Below are 25,135 nucleotides of genomic sequence, written 5' to 3'. Positions count from 1 at the left end.
CAGCGCCACTCTCACTTAGTCTTCCTTACTTCTCGTAGTATTTCTGTGAACCTTATCCAGCCCCAAAAATGAGAACATATGGTCTGTAGAGAACCAACAGAAACAAAATTATTTTATGTGGTACAGTGGAAACCAAGATCTGTAACTTTACAGATTGTCATGCAAGTTAATATTATTTACAATACTTTTTAGATATTTTTGAAAATGTAAATTTCTGCTAGGGTCCAGCCTTTTCCTGTACATTTATATTGATTGCTTTTGTCTTTGGGAGGACAAAAGTGCAAAATGCAACTGGACTCCAGTGGGAAGCAATTTTCTCTGCTTCACATTAGGTTCAGTTAAATTGTTAAAGGCACTGAAAATGTGGAATGTCTGCCACCTGAAATATTTCATCCACTGGTCATGTTAGCAGACTGAACATGTGGTAGGGCAAAGACAACCTAAACTACAGATAAGCCTGCCACTCTTTGCACTCTTCCCTAGGCATCACGGACATCAGGTGTCCTTGTCTTGCAGAACCCCCTCACGGTAGTGTATGAAATTATTTTGTTAGTTGTGAATCCTTACAACCCTGGATTTTTCTTTGCTAACCCAATTCCTCCTCAGCCTGGCTTCTTCCTCAGTGGAAAAAAGAGATACAGCTTATCTTCCACTTCACATGTGGCCTTGTTTGTCCTCCTTGTTTGTTCTAGTTGCTTTCACTCACCTTTTCTAGGATGTTTAGGTTTACCTCCTTCTAATTCTTTTGAAATGACTGCATCACAAACTGTGCTGTCTTATTAGCAGTGCCTGTCAGAAGACTAAATAAATAAACATCATAAATACTCATTTGTTTGGTACAGTGATTGCCAGAACTGTATACGGAGATATTTACAGATGGTTGCTAGACATCATTTTGTCCTTGTCTAATTTTCCAGCATTTCAGATACCAAGAGAACATCACAGCTCCTATCTGATAACAGTGGTTTCTTTCCTAACTCTTCTGATACAAAGATTGTTTCATCATGGTATATGAAAAAAATACCATAATAGTGATGAAAGAGCCCCATGTCTTTCTCACCCTGATAGAAGCTAGACTATGGAGGTTATTCAACACAGAGCAGGATCAGACCTGACCTCAGTACTCCTTTTACTAAAACATTCTGGCATCTTTCTCTCTGCAGGTTCCTTCTTCTTGTAGTGAGTTTGGCATGAACATATTGTTAAAATATTCTAGATATGAATTGGAACATTTCCTTTTTTTTGTCCCTTGCTTTCACAATAAGTATTCCTCAGTCCTCTTTCTGACATGTCAGTGAAAGCTTTTAAAATGTGTTTTCTTGGAAGTGATGGATGACTCAAAGACAGTTTTGCAGCATGCATCTATATTTAAAGGGACTAATGCCACTGTCCCGTGTTTGTTTTGGGATAGCAAAGGCATTTTAAATCTGTAGCCGGCTGATTTTCTTACTGAATATTCATGTTTCTTCTTGAGCCAGTGTGATTGCCTGTTCTTCATTTCCCTAAGACACCTCTCTGGATAGGAGGGAAAAGTGAGATTCAGTTGACTGACGAATCATCTGCCTGCTATGATGCTTCTGACTCTTCTCACTGTGGCACATAGCTGCTCTCCTACCCCTTTTTGTCTGATCTGGCCCCTTTATAATGCCTCTTGTTAGTCTCTGAAGAGAATTAGGCTCAGTCTTGTAGTATTTCCAGCAGCTTGCAGGTGAAAAGTTTCACTTGCCTGAGGATTGTTACATCTTAGAAAGTAATGATATAGAGATGATTCAGGCAATGGCTGGATAACACATAAAATATTTTTAATTGAAGATCTCTTGACAGAGTACAGTAGTTTCACGAATACAAGATGCACCATTTTGACTAAAATTTTCCTCCCACACCGGAAATGCGGCTTATACTCAGGAGCGGCTAATATGTGAGTAATTTTCTGACATTTACAACCTCAGAAGTGCCGAGCCGAGCACCTGCCAGTAAAAGCCAGCATTTCGCGATTGTTACAAATTGTTACTCTGTTGTGCCGCGGGTGGAGCCTGGCTCCCTGCAGGCAGCACGGGGGGCGAGGAGAGAGGCGGGAGAGCTCTCTCCTTCCCTCCTCTGCTGCAGCCCGGGGGAGAGACGGGGGGGCCCTGTACCGCCATTGCCGCGGCTCTGGGAGGCAGCGGGGGCCCCGTGCCACCATCGCTGCGGCTCAGGGAGGAGGTGGGGGGCTCCGTCCCTGCCTGCCACCATGGGGCAGCGCCAGGCCAGGGCGAGCGAGCCCAGAGGCGGCGGCCGGCCCTGAGCAGCCCCACCAATCGGCAGCGCTGGGCTGGGCCACCTGGCCCCATTGGCAGCCCCGAGCGGGCCGAGCCTGCCCAGCCCGAGCCGAGACAGTAAACCCCGCCATGCCGCGGTTCTGTTACTAATTGGCAACTTTGTTGCACGCGGGTCCTCGCTGCGAACGACAGACTGGCTTATACTCAGATGCAGCTTATGTATGGACAAAGAACGAAATGTTTGCCAACACCCAGAGATGTGGCTTATAGTCCGTGCGGCTTGTATTCGTGAAATTACTGTATTTAACAATAAGTAGGAGATGTTCCCAGTCCACTGGGTTATTTTCCAGGTAGTAGCTTCAAAGTACAACCTATTAATTGAAAGAGATAGGATAACTTTAAATATTACCAAATAAATAGTAAATCTGCACTGAATTAGTTTGAATACAACTTTGCTCTTTGATCTAATAGACTTCTTGATCTTCCTTTATCATCATTGCTAGCTCCTTATTTATTTATTATTGTTATTTATTATCATTGCTATTACAAAATTGCACTTCACTTTCAAGAAGAGCAGACAGCACAGAGGGGAAGGAACTTGTTTGCCTGCCTTCACTCCTGTTGTCTGTTTTATTTGAGTATTGCAGTGCTTTTTCTACTCACAGCTTAAGCAACACAAGGTTATTAGGAATTGGAAGCCATGCTACAATCTGATGTGAAATAAGTAAAATTTGAAGTCAGTTTTACTCCTTAGTGAGTTGTCAGTGGTCTCAGATGTGAATTAAAAGAGGTGGGTGAATCCCCCAGAGTTTTGTGCTGTTTTAGCATTCAAATTGACCAAGAGTAAACTGCTTATAGTTAAACAAGTATCAGGCTTACTTCACACATACAGTGAACTGGTTTACAAATAACTTCTGAAGATAGTTTCTTCACACTGATTCCTTGCATCTTTTCTCAGAAGTGCCTCCAACAGCTGAAAGAGAAGGATACAAGTGGATTTGCAGAATGTAGTGTAAGCCCTTTTTGAGCAGATGGAGAATAAATTGTTTGAAATGGACAGATGTTCTTGGTTGTGGCCTGTAGTACGTCTTCAAGAAGGTATCTTGGTAACTTCTTTGGGGCTGGAGAAGTTCTCAGTTCTTTTTTAGAAATTTGGATGAGGATTGCTGACTGTTGCCTCACCACAAGTCCTTCAAACATCTGATTTTTGTTCCCTGCTGCTTTTATTTGGTATTAAGAGATATAGTAGAATTAAACAGCTGTGGTTAAAATAAACAAAGCGGATAAAGCTACTTCAGGAGAATTGGCTCAGGAAAAAGGAGACAGATTAACAACATGTGACCAGCAGAGGTGCCTAGATTCCATAGAGTTATGCCAGTGGATGCTAAGCATTGCAAATGTATATTTGATGGATAGACCAGAATCTTGACTGTGCTCCTTGCTGGCCAGAAAGCGTCCATGAGTAAGTAGTAGGGGCTTCCATCTCAGAAGAAACTGCAGGTGCATGCCTCTGCATTTGTGCAAATATAGAACAAATGAGTTTAGCATATAGTTTTAAACAGCCACACAGTTCTGTTTTAAGAAACTTTAAGGCAGTTGCTCAAAAACTAGAGCGCTGAGGGAACTCAACTGATCATGATTACAATAATTTCACGATTACAAACCGCACCATTTTGACTAAAATTTTGCTACCACACCAGAAATGCGGCTCAGGGGCGGCTAATATGTGAATAATTTTCTGACATTTCCAACCCCAGAAGTGCAAACCGAGGTGCTGAGCCGAGCACCAGCCAGTAAAACCCGGGTTTACGCTATTGTTACAAATTGGTTAGTCTGTTGCACAGCGGGTGGAGCTGGGCTCCGTGCTGGCAGCACAGGAGGGGGAGGGAGGCAGGGGAGTTCCCTCCTTCCCTCCTCTCCCGCAGCCCAGGGGAGGCAGGGGCTCCGTGCTGCCATCCCCGCAGCTCGGGAGGGAGCCAGGGGCTCCCTCCTGACGGCCCCGCAGCTCGGGGGGAGGCGGAGGGCTCCCGTCCCTGCCTGCGGGAGCAGGGGCGTTCCATCCCCTCCTGCCGCCGCCGCCGTGGGTGCCAGTGGGCTTCGTCCCCGCCTGCCACCATGGCAGCAGGGGGGCTCCTTCCCCTTCTACCGCCGCCGTCATGGGTGCCAGCGGGCTCCTGTCTCCTCCTGCCGCCGCCGCCATGGGTGCCAGTGTGCTCCTGTCTCCACCTGCCGCGGGAGCAGGGGGGCTCCTTCCCCTCCTGCCGCTGCGGGGCAGCACTGGGCCAGGGTGAGCGAGCCCAGAGGCGACGGTTGGCCCCGAGCAGTCCCGCTTAGCAGCAGCGCCGAGCTGGGCCACCCAGCCCTGTCGGCAGCCCCAATCGGGCCGAGCCCTCACGACCCGAGCCAAGCCAGTAAACCCCGCCATCCTGCGATTCTGTTACTATTTGGCAACTTTGTTGCACGCAGGTCCTTGCTGCGAACGACAGTGCGGCTTATAATCAGGTGTATGGACAAAGAACGAAATGTTTGCCAACACCCGGAGATGCGGCTTATAGTCAGTGTGGCTTGTAATCGTGAAATTACTGTACATTTGTTTTCCTCTCTAATCTCAACAGAATAAAATATGATTTCCTGTCTTCTCTGATACATTTTCCTTTGTGGACTGGAATTTGGACTGTTTATTACTCTGAAAAGTATTGTCTCTTCCTGTTGACATCTATGAAAACTGTTGAAAAGTTTCCTTCTAGCTTTCACAGCCTTGAGTGCTGGTGAATTGAGTGGTTTTGGAAAGAGGTTTTAATGAGGCAAACCAAATTTATTAGCTAAATCATGGCTGCTAACATGTACAGTCTTGTACTTGGTTCTTATTGAGGGATTAGTAATTGCAGTTAAATATTCAAATTTTTCTATGAACTGAGAGAGCAAAATTCAGCTCTCTTTCTGTTTTGCAGGTTTAATGGGATGAAATAGCAACATGCATTTCTTTTCCGCTCAAACTCAGATCTGAAAGTTTCGGTGGAGCAATGAATTCAGGAGATCTCTCTGTCCAACTTGTTTTCAGATTGGATTTTCATTTCAAGTTAAATTAGCTGTATGGAAATGAATAGGAAAATAAAAAAAAAAAAAGAAAATTTTAAATCATTGCAGATTTTCATTTTGTAATTAATGTTATTACATACGGAAAAGCCCTAAACTTACTTCTCCTGACAAGTCACTTCAAAAAGTGGTGCATTAAGAGACAGCATTGCAATTTGCTGCCTGTTTTCAGTTTGAAGTCTATAGATAGGGTCATTTGCAGGAATTAAAGAGAGACTGTGTTTAATTTCCAAACTTTGCATTTCAGAAAGATATCTTTTCAGTTATGTGTGTTTAGGAAATAGGGCTTAATGCTCAGAAGTGCTTTGTTAGACTGATGGATTCTCATTCATTATGATGAATTGCTTAGAGAATTTTTCAGCTCTTATCCCCATGCTTACTAATGAGAAGACGGTTTAATGTGAAGATTATGTATAATGCTTTGTTACTATATTTTAAATGAGCTATTATTGTCAGTCTGTTATCAAGGACAGCATAACTGTGCATTCTAATATGTGCATAAAGTTAGTGTTTCTGTAGGAACCACAAGTCCGTTATGGGATTTATGAATTATTTACCCTTTAAAAATTATACAGCTTTTATGAATTTTATATTAAATATCCTTCCAATCAGGTCTCCTCTGTGGAGTGACTGCATAATTCCTTCTTCTATATTAGTTATTCTTTGTATTTCATATATTTTGTCTTCAACTTTTTGAACTCTCTTTGATGTTTTCCCATCCAGCAAATGAGTGGTTAGGGCCCTGGCAGTCCTTCTGATTTCAGGAGTTTTGGTATTTGATATATAATGTTTAATTTTTTTTATATACTAGTTTCGAAGTTCTGCCTCCATTTTCCTTCCCGCCCTCTGAATTTAACTGTCACTTAACTGTGTTGTACACATTTTAATCCTTCATATATCACCTCTGAATCATCTTCAAATATTCAGTCTTTTTTGCCTACTGTATTTTGGGTGTTGAGACTTATATACAAAAAGATGGTAATGCTGACATTGGCGTAACTAAATCTGACCTTTCACAGCTGCAGAGACAATTTTGTTGTTTTTTGCTTTGTTGCCTTTGTGCATGCCACTCAAAGTAGTTGCGAAGTTCTGGGAGAACCACTGCAGTCCAAAGTAATGCTTCATTTGTTTTGCTTTTTTGCATCAGCTTTTCCAAATCATTTTGCAGGAAGTCTGTGTTTGGGAATTTAATTTTACAGGTTATGTTCCTTTAAATTAATCCTTTATTTCCTTTCTACTGCTGCATTTCTCCACACTTAGTTTTAAATGCTGACAATTTATCACCTAGAAATTTCATGAATGAGATGTTTATCCCCAAATTATTAATGACAATCATATGAAAATCAGGGTTGTGCTTGTCTTGGACACAAGCTGTGAATAATTGAGTGGGTTTATTCCTTACCTGTTCAGGCAGACACTGGGCACTGGAAGGGGGAAAAAAGGGTGGGTATGTGTGCATACTGGAGAATACACCTGGAATATAGCTATTAATTGATATCTGAGAGCTTATCTCCTAACCGAATAATGGAAGAGCTAGGAAGGGACATGTTGAGATCATAGCATCTGCTGTCCCTTACTTGAGCAGAGTCAGCTAGAACAGAGAGTGTAGAGACTATCTAGTCTGCAGAGAGACTGTAGAGTGTCTAGTCAGGTTTGGAATATCTCCACTGATGGAATGTCCTCAGCCTCTCTGGAAACATTACTTCAGTGTTTGGTCCCCCTCACAAGTCTTGCATCAAATTTTGTGTCTTTATTTTTGGTATCTTGTCCTGTCACTGAGTACTCCTAAGAGGAGAGCAACTCCCTGTTCTTCAATGCCTTTTATCAGGTATTTATACAGATCAGTAAGAATCCCCTGAGCCTCCTCTTCTTGAGGACAGTCAGAGCCCTCTCAGCCTCTTAAGAGGCTCTTTCCCCTTACTGGTATTCACCAATGTCTGTCTTGTCTTGGGGAGCCCAGAACTGGATGCAGCATTCCAGTTGTGCTGGATTCACTGGTGTTGAGTAGGGGGAAAGGACAGCACTCAAAACTGCCAGACACATTCTTCCTAGTGCAGCCCTGGGTGCTGTAGACCTTCTTTGCTTTGAGGTTGCATTGCTGTCTTCTGATCAGCTTGTTGTTTACCAGGACTCCAGGCCCTCTGCTGGAGAACTGCTTCCCAGCCTCTCAGCCCATGGCATGACCTGGTATACAAGGTCATTCCTTCCCAGATGCAGGACTCTGCATCCAACCTTGTTGAATTGCCTACGATGTCCTCTCTGCCTGATTCTTCATCCAGTCCAGATTTCTGTGAGGGGCAGCTCTGCCAGCTGCAGTGTCAGCTACCTAAGTTGATCTACAAACTTGCCGAGGTAACACTGTCCCATTGTCCAGGTCGTTGATGAAGAGGTTAAACAGCATTGGCCTCATAAGCGGGGTATGTAACCCTTGGACACATCTCAGCATCTCTATGTCCATCATCCTTTTGCTCCCCTTCCACCTTCTTGAAGTCTTCCCCTACTTCAGACATGTCAGGGCTGGTTCTGCTCCCTTTTAATGTTTATGTTTACACTTGAATTATTTATTCTATTAGCTCATATTAAAGAATGTTTTGTCCATTTTATAAATGTTTTCAGCCAATCACAGAGCAGTGGCACTTGTTAAATGTAAACAAAATGGCATCTCCCTGCTGTAAAATGTACAGGCATTGGAGACACACACAAGTGTGCTGCTGATTCCCCAGCATGGCAAGAGAGCTCTCCCTATAGGACTTCCAAGGAAAGGGAATTCATGTGTTCATTAGAAATGACATGGTTTTGTATTTTTCACAAATTAGGAAGAACATGGTAGCTAAGGAAATTATAAAATCATAGAAATGTTGCTTGACAGGAATCTCTTCAAGTCCTACCAAGTGGTGGTGCTGCTAGTGCTAGCTCAGGTCAACCGTGACTGCCTGTAGCAAAGCACTGAAAACCTCTGCGACTGAAGATTTTGACATCTTCTTGATTGCTTCTTCCAATGCTGTACTAATTTCTCAGTGACAGTTTCTCCTAAAGTGCAACCTGGAGTACCCAAGTTGCCCTTCAGCTAAATAAAGAGAAGTTTAAGCTGTCCTTGACAAACCAAGCAAACCCAGATCTTATAACTTCCTTTTATAGAACATGTCCTTTATTGAAGACTCCAGAGTGACCAGGGAAGAGCATCCAAGACAAAGCTTAAGGCTTCTGGCTGCATATTTACACATTTCAAAAACATAGACTGATAAAAATGTCAGAATGTAATGCTCCTCAGGATAGCTCTCTCTCTGCTTGGCCCACAGAAGATCAGAGTCTCTGATGTCTCACTTGAGTTTGTCAGGACCATCTCAGGAGTATTTTTTGGGGAAATGACTCTAGGAAGATGATAAATGCTTTCTCTGGCTGATGGGTTAAGGAAACTCAGCATTTGCACAAATTCCAGTTCTGTACCATTACACACAGGCTATCAGTACAACTGTTACAGAACTAGACTCAAAGAACACATCAAAATTATTTCCTTGTCTTCCATCAATGCCCAGTTCACAGGAATTTGTAGAGGAGTTTAAATTTTTCACATTGTTATGGCAGTAGCACTAAGTAGGTTTTATTTGAGTATATTCACCTACTTCCATACTCTATTCTCATTTTCTAAGTCTATGACTGAAGAACTTGTCAAGTTTTGGTGTCCTTGCTTAGATCCTTAGATCATATTTAGAAGATGATCTTGGATCTTGCTTTGCAAGAGACCTCTGAGGTTGTCAGCTGTTAAGTCCCAGTTTTGATTAATCCTGTGGATTATCTAGACAGTGCAGGAAAATTTATCTAATCTTACCTGAAAATCTCCTTTAAGCACCGTCCCTTTGCAGAGACGGATTAACCACCCAAATCCAGAGTTGTCAATTGGCACCCAAAAACTTTATTTGCAGAAAGCCTATTTCTCTTCTGGAGTGTGTTTTGAAGTGGTGGAAACCATGTAGTTATCATCCCTGCCTCCTTCCAAAACAGTTATTTTGATCTGTAATACATTAATATGCCATGAATTAAGAAAAGGGGAGACTACCCAACCCCCTCCTTTTCCCCCTCTGGTAAAAGATAACGCACAAAAACCCCCAAAACCAGGATCAGAGTGAGAAGACTTTGCTGCTTCATAAGGGCCGTTGTCTTCCTTATCTCACCTGCACACTGACTGGTCTGAGAGTCTGTCAGAGAAATGGTGGAAAATTTCTCTGTCTTGCAAAGAAGACCTGAGATAGGTTACCTTTATCTTGTGGAACTTACCAAACAGAAGGATAATATTACTAGCAACTTTTCCAAAGTGTTGTGGACTCCAAAAAGGGAAAGGTTTTAAGAGCCACCTGGACACTGAAAAACCTTTCTGTGCTAGGCTTTGGTGGTGCATTCTGCTTGTCTTCGTGGCTTCTTCATGCTTGTCCTTTTGGTATGGGTCATCCTGTTGACTTTCTGTTTCAACAGAAGTCTGTCAAAACCTAATTCAGAGTGTCTTTTTGTCACTGCAGTTGCCTGAAATCAGTTCCCAGCGCTGACACTTCTTTTTGCAGTCATGGTGTCAAAGTATTTTCTTGTAACAAAGCTCCTATGCTTTTTGCCGTTTTGTGGAGCCATATTTAAGCTCTACCATGTATTTTTCATTGTGTCATTTTTGCTTCAGACAAGATCTCCTGTTTTAACACCACACAGAGGAAGGTGGGGAGCTTTCTGTTTTCTGTAAGTGGGCCACAGATGGCTCAGGGCATGTTATTTGAGGTGGAGTACAAACTGAGATGCTTCTTTTTGTCCCTCGTGGTTGTCTCTCATTATTTGGTTTCTGAATGTCTCTGTTCTGTTCCAAGTGTGTTAAAAGCTCTCCTGATGTTTAAGCAGCACTAGAAAGTCTGGAGTCAAGAACAAACTCTTTCTCTCACACACATCTCTTTGTGCAGCTTTTCCATCACGCTTTCTTTCCATGGGATAGAATAACTGCAAAAGTCAACAAGAATATGGCCTCATCCCTTTTTCTCTTCGTAGTGCCTTCCTTATCAGATTCCTTATCAGATTTTCTGATGCTGTTCAATGACTTCAAGGGCAAGGCTATCAATATTTTTCAATTAATAAAGGTAACCAGAATGGCATTTCCTACCCATTCTTTATCCAGCTTGTTCCCACTTGGTAGTTTTGCTGGATTCTGCACACATTATCTTACTCTGAGAAGCACGAAATGTCATTTTTTGTGTAAATGCTAAGAAACCACAAATGCTATTACCAATATCAAAAATGCTCTAGCCCTAACTTACAATTGTGGACAGGATGCTTGATTCTTGTAATCACTTGTGGCATAATTCATCAATTTACTTCTCAGTTGTGTGAAGCAAAATGTACTACAAATGCTTGCTAATATTCCCCTTGTTCCTGTTATTGGAAAGGACTGAGACACAGGCTGTTGGGTTTTCTGACTGGCCTCTAGAGTTGTGAATATTTCATTCACATCCTGTCTAATAATTCCTCCCAGGCTAGATAATCCTGTGCAGAATCTTCTTCTGTACAATATGTCAGTCTTGGCATACCTCTGACCATCTGTATTGTCCTTTCCTGGGTCTTGTAAACTCTTCCTGTATCTTTTTATGGTTAAGATGGCTAAACCTGGGTATGGTGCTCTGCTGTGAAAGTTTGTATTGTTGTATTAGTTCAGATAATGCTCAAAAATGCAGAATAAAATAAATTAGCTCTTTTCCTACTCTGGTGATAGCACTTGTCAGGGAAAGGCTTGTTTTTGGTTTCTTTCTCTCTGAGTTTATTTAGCATTCTAATTTCCCTCGAAACATTTCAGACTCTTAATATTTCCTAGAATGCTTTATGTTTTGTGGATGCAGTGATGTTGAGGTAGTGAAGAGAATTCAAAGTGTGGGAGAACCTGTGAGGAACATTGGTGTTCCTTTTGCTTTTAAGCTCAAAATATGTGTACCATAGCTTGGATAAACTGCCCTATAAGTAAAAGTGACTGACTTTATGATAGTGTTCTGCAGTGACATAAACACCAGGGGAAGGAGAGATTTGATGGTTGCCTAGAGGATGATGATTTCTAATCATGAGAGGGAAACGAGCCAATATTTTTTGAGAAGAAAAATCCAGTGAAATTTATTACTCTGTTAAAGCATTTCTCTGGGGAAGTAATGTCAGTGCCATCACTCTCACACAATTAAATACCAAGCAGCATATATTATTTAATTATATGGTGAAAAAGGAATTAATAAGATGACTTGATATATTCTTGCTGCTTTCATTCTTCAGGATTCAGTTGTTCTTAAAAGAAAGGGGTGGATCCTGTGAGAATAAATAGTTGTCAGAGCATTTTTGTAATGTTCATGTTGTATAAAAAAATGAGACTGGTTTAGAATAAAGTGTCAGCAAAAGGTATTTTATTGCTAGAATCCTAGCCAGCTTTGATTGGTATGGTTGTAGGCAATTAAGTCCCATGTCAGTGGAATTATTTGGGATTTTTTAAAGAAGCACAAGTGAAAAAAGCATTTGTCATGGGACAGTGTGTTTAAAGCATAATTTTTAGCATCAGCAGTACTGCTATGCAGTAGAATGGCAGAGAGAAAAATAGAAGAAAGCACAAAAATCGAGGAGCTGTGGAGAGAAGAAATATGACATTTGTCTTAAACTTTTAGTGCTATTTGGTATGGGATGCCACCTTGTGGAAGTTTTTAGGTCGTCATGTCTTTTACCAACTGACTTTTTACTCTCTTCAGGCACTAAAGAATCCCAGTTGCATGGATCAGCCTTTAACAGCCACCCCATCACCTGATGTTTTATGTAATCTGAATTTTCAGTGTAATTTAAGGGTGGAGAAATTTTATTTTGGGAGGTAGAAAGTATGTGAAAGAAAAGTTTCCTTAGCTTTGGAGTGAGCTGTTTGGAGAGTGTCACCGGTGCAGATGCTGTGTTTGATGCTCTCTTGCACATTGTCAGAAAGCTCTGAACAGAACTATAATCACATTGTGCACTTTTGGTGCGTTAGCCCCATCACTACAACAGTTGGAAAGAAGTTACTCCATTACTGTCTTCAGCAGGACTTTAGAATTGCAGGAGGAAATAACAAATGTGGATATGTCTGTAGCCTCAGTCAGCTGACATTCCACTTCCTTTCACATTGTAAAGGACTCTTCTCCTGGTGTGCTCCTGTGTCTGGCATTCTTCTCCATAGTGGTCTGGGACAGCACAGGTGTGTTGCAAACCCACCAGACTTTTTTTGCAAATATTTCACATCAAGTGTCAATGCTTCTTCCCTGCTCAAGGCATTGTGGAAAGGGGAAGGTGCAGGCGAATGGTCTTCTGCCAAAAAGCAGAGTGTTTTGCTCCTGAGTTTACCAAAATACTAATGTGGCTAACACAAGCAAGTGAAGAAATTATATGCGCTGTATGGAAGTGCATGTAGAGGGTGTCTTGAACTGAGAGCCTGCCAAAGGGACAGAAGTCATCTGTCTTTTTCTGCTTTCCAGCTTTGATCCTCCTTCTGCTCTTGGTCTTTTTTTATTTGTTTGTTTGTTTCCATGTCCATCCCATGGAGCACATGGCTGTTTCCTGATTTCCTATAACTTAAAGGTGACTCCACCTTCCCTTCCTCTTAAGTAATTAGTCACTTCTAACTTTTTCTAAGTAAACATAAACATGAACCTTCTGGAGTAATTTCTGGAGCCGTCTTTCTCTTCTAGATCAAATCTCTTTCAAGGATTGTGCTGCAAGATTTTTTCAAATTGTAAAGAGATGCTGGCTAAGGCTTTTTTCTTCTATCTCTTTTGCTACTCAATCTAGTAATTGGTGTTGGATTCTGAGGTGCAATTCTTTATGAGCTGACCTTTGTATCAGTCATATTTATTCCTTTATGACCTTTACTTGTCCTTCCTCTATAAGCCTTTTTCCCTGATCTTGCTCTTACCATCACCTTGTTTATCTGCAATGATCTATTGTTTTTGGCCTAATGATTCCAGAATTCATGGCACTCTTTCAAAATACTTGAGCTAGGGCAGTGATTTCTGAACTTTAATAGAGTATGAAAGTGCAAGGAACATACTTGCAAATGACCTTTAAAGTGTGAATTCAAGATCTGATGAAAAGTTACACTGAACAGTTTTGGTCTTTGGTAGAAACTTCTTTGGAAACATTTACAGTCTCATCCGTGGAGTGTCATGGAGTCATTGATTTAAGCGCCATCAGCTAATGGCAATGGCAGCCCTGGCAGCTTAGAAATGCCATTTAATACCTTAAATGAATGTTGTGTGGTGAGAGCTGTTCCTGACCTCCTGAACCATTAAGCTCTCAGCCCCAGCAACTGCCTGCAGTTCTCATCTAACGGTGGAAACAGCTGAACCACAGGGTGGATTCCTGAGTGAGCTTGAGGCACTAAAACTGCAGCAATTCAAGGACAGAGTACATGAAATTTAAAGCAGGAGCAACAGAGTGGCTGATTCCATAAGCTGCAGACAGTTTACATCTGTGGTCATGTCCACTGGGTCCTACAGCAGAATATGATCAAGAGGCTTCTGTTTTGCTTTACCCCACAGCTCTTTACTACTTCAAGTTCACAATGACCTTACTGACATACCATGAAAGACAATGAGAAATCAATTCAGGATGTTTAAGTGGAGAGGACAAATTTGAGGGCAGAGACGAAAGTCTTCTCCTGCCACATCCATGTGTCTATGTTTTGTATCACTCTTTTCATAGGGATAGCAAGTGTTTGACTTTGTCCTGCTACACACACTCCTGTTGCAGCTGTATAGGACACAGATGTTGTGACGTTTATCTATACCTGGCGATGCAAGGCTCCCCAGCCCACTCTGTAGAGTTACTGTGCATTGAGTTTTGGAAGCAGAGGTGCTTCCCAGTCTCCTTACAAGAATCCTGAATGTTTCGTCTGTTACCCTGCTCCCCTTGGGAATGCCTATGAGCATCTTGCGTAAGGCTTGAGTTTCCTGTAGATAATGCACCTAGAAATCTGATTTTCGGCAACATTTTGTGAACACTGGCTATCAACAGTAAAGCTATGAGAGCTCATACTAAAACCCAATCTGGCTTTTGTGACTGGGAACTTTATGGCAAATATTTGCTGAAATGATGCTTTTGATTGTAAATGTCCTCAGGACTTCCTTGTCTCCCCTAGGATGAGGCAATATAGGGCTGAATACTCTGAGACATTGCAGATGACTGCACAAATAAGTGCAATGGAGCATTCTTTCAATTTTTGTTTTAATAGAGAAAACTTGCATTGGATTGCTGTTAGGAGATCAATGGGTAGTCCTGGTTTTATGTGCTGTCTCTCAGAAGAGAATTCTGCCATCCAGTGGCTTTTAAATAGAATTATAAGTACAGGTGACATGACCAAGTCTAAGTAAGAACATTTAATTTCACTTTGTTTCAGCATCAAGCCACTGGAAGAAGCCACTGCAGAACACTTACCTGAGAACTTGCCTGCAAAATTCTTTCTTTCCAGAGTTTCGGGAATGAGATAGTGATATTTATGTTAATGGTGAAACCTTTCTTTTGTTTGTCTCTTTGCAGTTATGTGGCTGTGGTCTGCTGGGCGTGGGCATCTGGCTGTCAGTGTCCCAAGGGAACTTCGCCACATTTTCTCCCAGCTTTCCATCACTTTCAGCTGCCAACCTGGTCATTACCATTGGCACAGTGATCATGGTGACCGGCTTCTTGGGCTGCCTAGGTGCTATCAAGGAAAACAAGTGCCTCTTGTTGAGTGTAAGACATCAATACTCCTTTTCACTAAGAATGGTGGTTGTTGCCTTGTTACTTTATTTGAATGACCAGTGTAAAATAGTCTTGTGGCACACTGTGACATTGCCCTTGGCTTTCAGTCTTCTGTAGGCTAGCAGTATGACATCCCACAGCTTTGGTCACAGTGATATCAATGGTGTATTAGCAAATGTCCTTGTTACTATATGCCCTAATGTATTAGGTAGCAAAGCATATTGCTGTCAGTTACCTCTGAATGGTTAAGCATGAGCTGGATAGCCCTCCTAGAAATGTCTGTTGGAAGGGTTGACTGAAAAAATCTTAGTCACAGAGCTGAAAGCCTCTCATGGCTATTTTCTACACTGCCCTTACCTAAGGCCTTTGTCAGAGGATGGTGGAAACCACCTGAGCCAAAGTTAAGAAGTCAAGGTCTCTGACAGGCCTTACCAATAAAAAATAAATAATCTGACCCTTGAAATTCTCTGACCAGCACTGAAGCACAGACGTTGGGAACCCTTCTCAGAAAACACAGTGTGGATCTTCTTGCATAGACCCAGGAGGCTTCATCATTAGCTTCCCTGACTAGTGATGGGAGGTTATATGGGGGAATATACAATACCCCCCCTATATAAGTATGCCCTTCCAAAAAAAAAATGCTGGGGAGGGGAGAATCCCCCTACAAGGAGAGAGGTATTTTGGTAGAAGGTGGGAGGAGGGCTTTCAAGACAGACAGGTCACAGCTTACAAATCCAGATGCTGTGACATTAGGGAGCATATTTTCCTTGTGCAAAACTCTCTTATATGACGTTGGGGAACAGCTGGGCAGAATTCCTTAAACCACCTCAGAGAATTAAACTAGAGGTAAAATGTGCACCTAGTTTTTTGCTATCTGATTGCTTGGTTTTGTGTGTTGTACAGCTAGAAAAGCAGAGATTCCATGTGATTCATCCACACTAACTGCAACACCAGCATAATTTTTTTAAAAAGGTTTTATATTCTTAAGAGGTTCTGCAAAAATAATTTTATACTATCATGACTGTCATGAGTTTCCAATTGAAGAGTTAGCTGTGCTCCATACTGCTTCTTCCCCAGGGTCTGGAGGTCAAGTGCCATGCCTGTCTGGAGTCCACTAGGGCATAAAGGCATGAAAAAAAATGCCTACTGGGCATGAAAAGAGAAACTACTAGAACTCACACTTGGGATGCCTCTGCAGAGAGAGAGATTTCAGATACAGAGCTGGGAATAGAAGTGCTGAATAATATGATGACTATTCCAGAGTCACACGTGGTTCAAGCCCATCTGCTAGGGAATAATTTCTGAGGCATGTCACATTGATCTTTGCGCTAAGGGATTTAGCATCTGTTCTGTAGTCTGTGTGAAGGAAAGAGATTCCCAGGACTGTGTGCTGTGACAGCAGTCAAAAGGCAAAGGCATGGCTGAAACCTGCAAACTGGTAGTAAACCTATCGTCTTCATAGTTTCTAGCAGCTCCGACAGCTCCGGGTTTACTCTCTAGTTGACAAGTGTGTATACACCATCTCTTTTTTCTTTGTTCTAGTTTTTCATCGTTTTGCTGATAATTCTCCTGGCAGAGCTGATATTAGTCATTTTATTCTTTGTTTATATGGATAAGGTAAGCAAATATGCCATATAGATTAATTATCTTTACTAGCATGTAAACCAGGTTTAATTTTTTGTTTGATTAAGGTATGTGGGTTCTCCTGGATCTTCACTTTGGTGAAGGTTTAACCTTGAGATTTTGGTTGTCTATTGTAAGCTGCTTCTGAAGGGGGAGGAGGAAGTGATGAGGAGAACAAGCAGGAGACAAATCCCTGAAAGGAAACCATGGTCCAGAGCCTCCCTTTTCGTCTTGTCCTGAAATCTTAGATAGCCTTCAACATGTTTGATGTCTGCAAGAAGCTGATCATCTTGTAGTCCTGGGTTGTGGAAGGTCCTGCTTAAAACCTTATAGCTTCTTAGAGCAGCCCTTTGAACAGGACTGGAACAGAGAGGCATAGGATATTCACAGGTTATTCCAAATGCCACCAGTTATCTCACTTGATTGGGCAGTCCCAGAGAGTTTGGCGTGAGTGCAGAATGGATCTAGAGGCAGTTTCTCATAAAGCCCATCTGTAGGAATCTACCATCTCGTGGCAACTAAGCAAAGTAGGCACAACTGCTGGCCCATCAGATACATAACACCAGAAAAGTGACTGGGGAGCTGGAGACCTCTGCTGAACACAAGGCAGAATCTTACAGTACGAATATGTCCAGACTTATTTTAAAAAAGCTCCTCTCAAGCCTTTATCTTTTCTCAGGTTGTCATTATGATGCCTGCTACTTTCAGGGAGCTGAGGTGAACTGCTGATTTGGAGTGGGTGGTAAAAGAGGGATGAAACAGATCTTATATCGCTGACCTTTACGCCAGGACCATAATCCTTTCTCTTCTACCAGCTCACTACTGACAGAGGCAAGGTACATTCCTACCTGCATCCAGGACTCAGGGCTCAGACTGAAACGAATACAAGAAATGGGACACCTCAGATTGCCTATTAAGCATTCCAACTTTGTCTTCTAAAGAAAGAAAGCACATTTGAAAGTCATAAATCCTACAAGCTTGCTCCCAAAAGGAGAAAAACAATAATGTCTTTTTTCAACTGATTTTGTATTGGCTATTCACTATAGCCTGCCTGAATCCATGGAAGGATAACTCTGCTAAGGTTGGGAAGCCAGGACTCTGGTTAAGGTTGAGAAGCCGGGATTCTGGTTTTGGGATTTAGCAAATAAAAACAGGCCATCGGTTACAGGCAGGAGGGGCTGCTGTGGGGTATTGCCAACAGCTGTCTCTGGCAAGGTTACAGCAAGCTCAGCAGATCTATGCTGGTCATGTTCAGTTTGAATCAGATGATGACTGTATGACGGACTTTTAGCAGAGGTCTCCTATCTCGAGAGATTTAATCCAATGTTTTGCAATCTGAGGGAGAGACTAGGCCTTGGCAGCTGCTTAAAGGTCGCAATGATTTGTGTGAGTCCTGAAGCTTTTTACCCATGTTAAGTTTGTTGTGAGAGAAGGTAAAAGATGGACATTCTATATGTGTGTCTGTACCATTTGGTCCTTTCTTCTAAACAGCAGTGCATTGACTTCCTCTATCTTCTATGTGGTGCAGGTCAGTGAGAGTGCAAAGAAGGATTTGAAGGAAGGTATGAAGCTATACAATTCAGAAAATAATATTGGACTGAAAAATGCATGGAATATCATTCAAGCAGAGGTAACATATTTTGTCAGTAGTAAAATAGTAACAATTTGGTCATCAAGACTGCCGCAGTCTGTTAAGTGTGACATCCGTGCTTAGTCTAAAATTTGGCTAACACAGGTTTTGATTTCTGATTTTACACTCTTGAACATCCAGGAGTGAAACCCAGGAGTACTGTGAAACACAGGACCAAAATGTACTCTGTAAGGTGAAAGATGCTTACCTGTCTGGGATTCTCTGTGGCTATCATAGGCATGGAGATGATCTGTAAGAGCAGAGAGGCAGCCAAACCTGCACATGTGGCACTGCAGCTTTGGCAGGATCTTGCTTTTAGCAGTTGTGGACTTATTATCTTATGTTTTGGTGTTTGGGCTCGTGTCTCTGTGACAGGAAGATTTGGGTGTGGAGCCATTTATTTTCTTTGGTTTTGGGTTTTTTTTGTGTATTTTTAAGTATTTGCTTTAGGTGATTAGCAACCACTGAACACTTTACAATTACAAAAGTGTTGTGGTGGCCTTTTTGAAAATACAGAGTGGTTTACTGGAAATAAAAGTTTGTGGTTATGCACAATTTACAAACTGTGCTAGTTAATTTATACTCCTTTACTTCTGCACAGATGAAATGCTGTGGTGTGAATGACTATACTGATTGGTACCCAGTGCTGGGAGAAAACGTTGTTCCAGACCGATGTTGTAAGGAAAACTCCCAAGACTGTGGACGGAACTCTACTGAATCACTGTGGAGAAGGGTAAGGCTCACTTTGCCCAGGTCAGGTCTTAAGTAGGGTTGGGAAGGAACAAAATAGAGGGAATGCACCTAGAAAGAAAATGTGACTGTGGGGTTTCAATTTTCATCTTTCACCATTTCAGGGATGTTATGAGGAAGTTATGAGGTGGTTTGATGACAATAAACATGTCCTTGGTTCGATTGGGATGTGTGTCCTCATAATGCAGGTAATACTGGTCTGATGTTTTTTAACATGGCTTTGATTTGCTGTCAACATTCTTAACTCTGCTGTGTGAAAAGGGATGCTCAACTGCTTTGAGTTGGAATATTATTTCCAAAATGTCAGATTTGTTTTATGAGTTCATTTAAGGCTATGTGCTCAGAAAGGAAGCAGGTCAGTAGTCAGTCCTGCAAAGAAGACATGCTACACTGGGGTTTTGCTTGCCTGTGTTTTGACTTCAGGGTCCCTGTTTGGAGTTCCCATAAGCCAACTGTTATGCTGGAACTGGTTGATTTTTAATTTTGGAAGCAATTTCTAGAAATTATCAAAATTAGTCAAATCATGGCCACTGAACTGAGGAGGTTGATGTGTTTTAAAAAACAAGTGCAGAAGTATCATAATAATATGTTAAGATTTTGGGGTTCTTGCTCCAGGGAAGTGATGACAGCACCAAGCTTGTCAGAGTTCAAGCATTTGGACAATGCTGTCAGGCACATGGTGTGATTTTTGCTATCCTGTGCAAAGCCAGGAGTTGGACTCGATGACCCTTGTGGGTTGCTTCCAATTTAGGATATTCTATGATTCTATCACTGCCGTACTTTTGGAGTAGAATATCTGTATCTGATCTTTTCAGTCACAGTTACCTCTTGTTTAGTTACCTGACTAAACAAGCACAAGTTGTTGGGTCAAAGGGAAGAGTGACTTGTATGTATTGATTCTGAAAAATTGTTGCACATATGACAAAGAACCCTGAGAGCTTTTTGGCCTTCATCTGTGCTCTGACAGATACAACCCTGGACATCACTATGTTCCTGAAAACATATATTCAGGTTTACTGCTCAGTGTTGAAGCTTGAGAAATATGGCTAGTGTAGAATGACTGTTCAAACTATTGCTGGGCCATGAACACAGGTCAGCAGTGCAGTTTTGGCAACCTTCGTGTACTAAAGCCCTTATTGTTTGTTTTCCTTCAGATTCTTGGCATGGCCTTCTCCATGACACTATTCCAGCAGATTCACAGGACTGGCAAAAAATATGATGCCTAAAGCCTCTGAAACATTATCACATCAACCTTTCTGTCTCATCATAAAATGAACACGAAGAATGACTGCAAGGAGCATCATGCCTAGCCCTGCTGAGGAAATCCGTCCCTTTGACAGATCCACTTCGTTGTTAGTCGTCCAGTTATTATCACGACTTGTTTGACTCTTTTCTTTTTTTCTGTTTCACATTTGCCATTTATTTGCCAAAGAGGGGGGAAACTCCCCAAACAAATGGATTTTCTACATGAAATCATAGATCTGCTCTAAGAATGTTTCTTAACTTAAGAAAATGTTTTGCTCTACTAATCCATGCTATATGTGCAAAAATTATGTGTGTTTGACTTCAAGGGAGAATTCTTCAAAGTCTTCCATTAGGTTTTCAACCCTTATGTCCGATTTACTGGAAGACTCAGAAAAGCCACTCTAACTGAGAGTCCTAGGAATTGGAGCTGCTTTGCTTTGCAGCTTCTTGTACCTTACGGTGTATACTTTTTTATTATGATAATGATGATTATTATTATGATGAATATAGCTTAGAATTTAGTTGCCTGACTTATAACTTCTTACTGTTTTTGGTTTTACACATTTATTGTACATTAATTTGGGAACTGCTGTGCGATCTCAAGAGGACATGTTTTGCAAAGTTGACCGTGGATGCAGGCAAAGACATAACTTTTCTCAAGTCCACGGGGAGGCAGCACCTACCTTTATCAGGGCCTTGATGCCCTTACTGTAACAAAGGTATTTCCTTTAAAATCAGAGACTCTTTCCTCAGATGGAATGCAAAGCCTTCCCATCGGACCAGATGATGAACCTCCTACTTCTGAAAGGCAAAGTTCCAATGCCTTTACTCACCCAAAGCAGTGCCTGGCTGCTCTATGTTATGCTACTTTGAAAGCTAAAAGTACTGACTAAGCAAGTTACTGCTGGCACAAAGGAGAGAGATTGCAGTCTGACCTACTGGCAGCAGACTTCACTGACTGTGTTGTCTGCTTCAAATAGTTTGCCTAAGGCATGGCAAGCTGCTGGATGTGAAGGAAGGGGATGGCAATTTTGTGGCACCATTATTGTGCCATGGCCTTTGTTGTAGGGATTTCCTCAGGCCAAAGACAGCTGTCTCCCTGAGCTAGAAACGACAGTTTGATTATGAGTGACCAGATGATGCAGAAAAGGGGCAACTTCCAGAACAGCACTCAGAGATGGTCTGTATTGGCACACCTTCAGAACAGAATTGTCTTTTGCTGACAGATCACCAAGTTCATCCACTAGAGTAGTTTACTCAATGCATATTTTTCCCAACATTCCTGTTAGAAAATTTGAATGTGTATTTCTCTACTTTGAATGCTTCTTCATTGTGTGGGGCCCCCACTAACCCATTGTTACAAGTTTTTGCTGTTTTGTGAAGGAAAAAGGAAAGACTCAGACAATGGAGGATGCTCTGATTATTACTATTACATTATTGGGCTGACTTTCAGACACTGTTGAGGATGGAGATTTTGTGCCTTTCAGAGTCATGCCATCTCAAACTACTCCTCTGGTAAACAAGATTCTGTTATGTCCAGTCTGAATATGCATACCTCAAGCTCTAAAAAGATGTTATTTTCATTGTATCATTCAGCCTATCTTTTCCTTGTGGGCTGAAATAGCTGTTGAGCCACTTTATATCTGGGAGGTTTTAGTCCCCTATTTATCTTCCTAATAAGTCCCGCATGCATCTGTACATCTGGCAGCAATAGTGTTTTGTGTGACCTATAAGTCACTTTTTTGAGTTCCTATGAAATCAGTGTGACAGGAAGGAGTGTGAATGTGTGGGAGATAGAGATGAATTTGGGTGTTGCAGTGAAGAAGAAGGTTACTATTCTTAGAGCACAGCCCTTGCCCATATGAGCACAATGCCCAAGTTTCACAGGGCTCTGGTTTCCCACTGAAGTAGACAAGGCCATATGGGTTCAGCTATTTCACTTGGATAACCTTTGAAGGAGTCAGGGAAGAAGCAGAGGGAAAGCACAGAAACTGAATCCAGTTTTACTTCAATTTCTAACAAAAATTGGGACCAGAAGCATCTGAGCCTCACTGGAGATGGCTGTTCCATGTTGAAGAAGGGGCTTTGATGCCTAGTGTATCTGCTGCTACATGTAAGACTGTATCCAAAGTTGCTAAGATGAGTTCCCATTTTTGCAAAAATAGACAGGATGGTTTTCGTCTGATGGTTCCACTGCATTCTCCCTTTGGGCAGAGGTGCTTAGCTTTCTCCAGATTTTCTGGTGCTCAAAAAGAGCCAGGTGCAGGGCTGAGTAGGAGAATCATCTCTGTCCTTTTGGGTCGCACAGTGGTACCTGCCGCATCTTAAATTTTAATCTGCAGTCAGTTTTTGTACAAAAAATGGTAAAATATATTAGTGAGAGTAATAAGGAAATAAAAGACGTTTATGAGTAACTCAGAGATGAAATGTGTAGTTGCAAACTCAGCTACTTTGCCTTCCATCCAAACTTATTTTTATAGAATGCTTCATTCCATTTCATGATCTAGAAGCATAGATCCTGAAATCTTTTTTTAATGACTACTTTAGGCATTTTAAGCACAGTATTAAGTGAAATAGTTACATGAGCTTCATGTATTCATCTCTATGAAGCCACCTACAGGAGAGGAGTCAAAAGCAGGATTGATTTGTGTCTCTAGCTGACTCTCTGATGTGGGAGGTGATGACAGACATCCTCAAAGAAGCAGAAAGGTAATACCACTTCCCAGGCAGCAAAACACAGCTCTGGAAACTGTGATGTTGCAGCAGTCAGTTTGTCAGAGAAGGCACTAATTGTCCTGTAATCTGGTCAAAGGGAGCTTTGGCTCATGTATGTATGCACTTTTTTTTGCTTATGCTGGTGGGTGGCTGCCTGTGTGTTTTCCCCAAATGTCACTCTGATTATTTAACTATAAGTTTTTAGCATGTTTTTAAATAAAAACTGATACTGAGTAAAAGTATCTTTACTATACACAAATATTGATTTGTATAAATGCATACCTCCCTATATCTCTAATTCATGAAAGCACAGTTCAGGTCTGTGAAAGTGCTGTTTCTCTGAGTGTTCCTTCAGACTGTAGCATACCTGCTGTCTTACTGTCCTTCATGCTTAGGAGCTGCCATAGAACTTATGCAGAGACAAAACAGGAGAACTGCCTGAAGAAGTTCTGTTTGAAAGCTGATGAAGTGTGAATTAGCAGTGCGTTCTGCTCACTCCTGGTCATACCACAAGGCTGTTTGTTACAGGAAGCCCAGGTGGAAGGTGCTCAAAAAAAGTGCCCACAGCTAAGTAGCATGTGAAATGCTAAAAGACAATGACATAAATGTCTCCAAGATGACAGAAGATGCCTTGGATATGTCATGCTTTGACTACGTGGACTATGGCTCCTATCCTGTGTCCACCTGCTCCATTTCTATGCATGAAATAAAAACTCACACACAGGGAGGATGCAAGCACAGGAGGCAGCCACATTGATCCTTGTGGTCTTTCCTGGCATAACAGTCAGGCATAGAAAAGGCAAGGAGGAAAAGGATGTTTTCCCAGCAGATGGTTTTTGGGAGCAGCATGTAATAGGCCACACATAATTCTGATGTAACTTCTTTCCATAAGTTGAGCAGCTTCATCCTGTAGCAGGCATGGGGAAACCTGGAGATGTTTGCCTCTGGGCTAGCCATCTGTTGTGCAGTAGAGAGTAGACACTAAAAAAACAACATGCCATTCCCACCGGGTGATGTTTGCACCAGTGTTTCTTCTATGCAATACCTACTTTCGCCTTTATATTAAAGATTTTTACTAGGATGATATAAAAATAAAGGATTTTTAAAAAGGTGCCTCTTTCAGCTCATTTGTCTTCTAACTCCACCACCAAAACTAGAAGGGACAAAAAAAACTTCCAAAAGATGAGACATCTATTTCAGCTCCACTGCAGTTGAAATCCAGAGTTCTTGAAGTTGTTTCATTTGTGAAAAGATTCCTCACTTTCCCCAGTTCTCTCTCATCCTTCAAAACAATATTAAAACAGAAAAAGTTGTGAAAAATCCCGAAATAAAGGAAAAATGGTTTTGAGAGCCTTACACAGGAAAGAGAATGCAAGGGTCCCAGAGAACACAGAATAGCTGCAGTGAGGACAAAACAGAGAGCTTGAAAGACATCCAGAGGACACTGAGAAGTCTCAGACAAAATGTGAACACTGATGAACACTCAGCTAGAGAATGATTACAGAATAGCCCTCCAAATGCCAGAGCAGTAGAACACAGGCTGAAAGATTCCCAGATGAAACAGGAGGCAAGCAGAAGTGAACAATGCAACGAGAGTACGAAATAGATTCTGAGTGCATAAACTAGCCTCAGGTAAGGGAAGAAAGTCTCTAAGTGCTCAAGAAAACAAAATGTAGCAGTGTCAGAGGCCAAGAAAGAGATAAGGCAAAGGACCCCATAGAGAATACAGAAGAGGCTCAGTGATAACAAGAAAGTCTCAGAGCTATTAAAGGAGCTTCAGACTACTCAGTAGTACCAAGGGTGGCCTCAAAAGAAGATTAAAAAATAAAAAGGATGGGGGGGGGATGGAAAGATTGATAGTGCCCCTAAGAGTCACATCAAAGAAAGGAAAATGAGCCAAAAATCTGTAAAAGACTCAGAGATCAAAAAGTAGCCTCAAAGAGGCAAAGGAAGTAGTAGAAAGCCTGAAAGAACCATGATGAACACACAAGAGACTTTGACAATAACAAGAAAGTATCAGAGATTCTGAAAGTGCTGTAGGAGTGTATGCCTGCGGCTTTTA

The 25,135-nt window shown here is 41.7% G+C and overlaps 1 protein-coding gene across 7 annotated transcripts in view; it reads left to right on the top strand.

Annotated features, from left to right (window-relative positions):
* The window catches only part of TSPAN9 (tetraspanin 9), a 181,698-nt gene extending 157,514 nt beyond the window's left edge, over window positions 1–24,184 (top strand). For all 7 annotated transcript variants that reach the window (XM_033052173.1, XM_033052170.2, XM_033052171.2 and 4 more), the window contains 6 exons: window positions 14,910–15,101; window positions 16,653–16,727; window positions 18,262–18,363; window positions 18,965–19,096; window positions 19,218–19,301; window positions 20,268–24,184. In XM_033052173.1, the coding sequence (XP_032908064.1) occupies window positions 14,910–15,101; window positions 16,653–16,727; window positions 18,262–18,363; window positions 18,965–19,096; window positions 19,218–19,301; window positions 20,268–20,339 (657 nt within the window). In that variant the 3' untranslated portion in view covers window positions 20,340–24,184. The remainder of the gene's footprint in view (window positions 1–14,909; window positions 15,102–16,652; window positions 16,728–18,261; window positions 18,364–18,964; window positions 19,097–19,217; window positions 19,302–20,267) is intronic.
* Window positions 24,185–25,135: the final 951 nt, after the last annotated feature.

This window comes from Catharus ustulatus, chromosome 2 (assembly GCF_009819885.2).
Source record: "Catharus ustulatus isolate bCatUst1 chromosome 2, bCatUst1.pri.v2, whole genome shotgun sequence".
NCBI lineage: Eukaryota > Metazoa > Chordata > Aves > Passeriformes > Turdidae > Catharus > Catharus ustulatus.
Note: the sequence above shows the minus strand (reverse complement) of the source record. Positions and strands in the feature narration are given on the sequence as shown.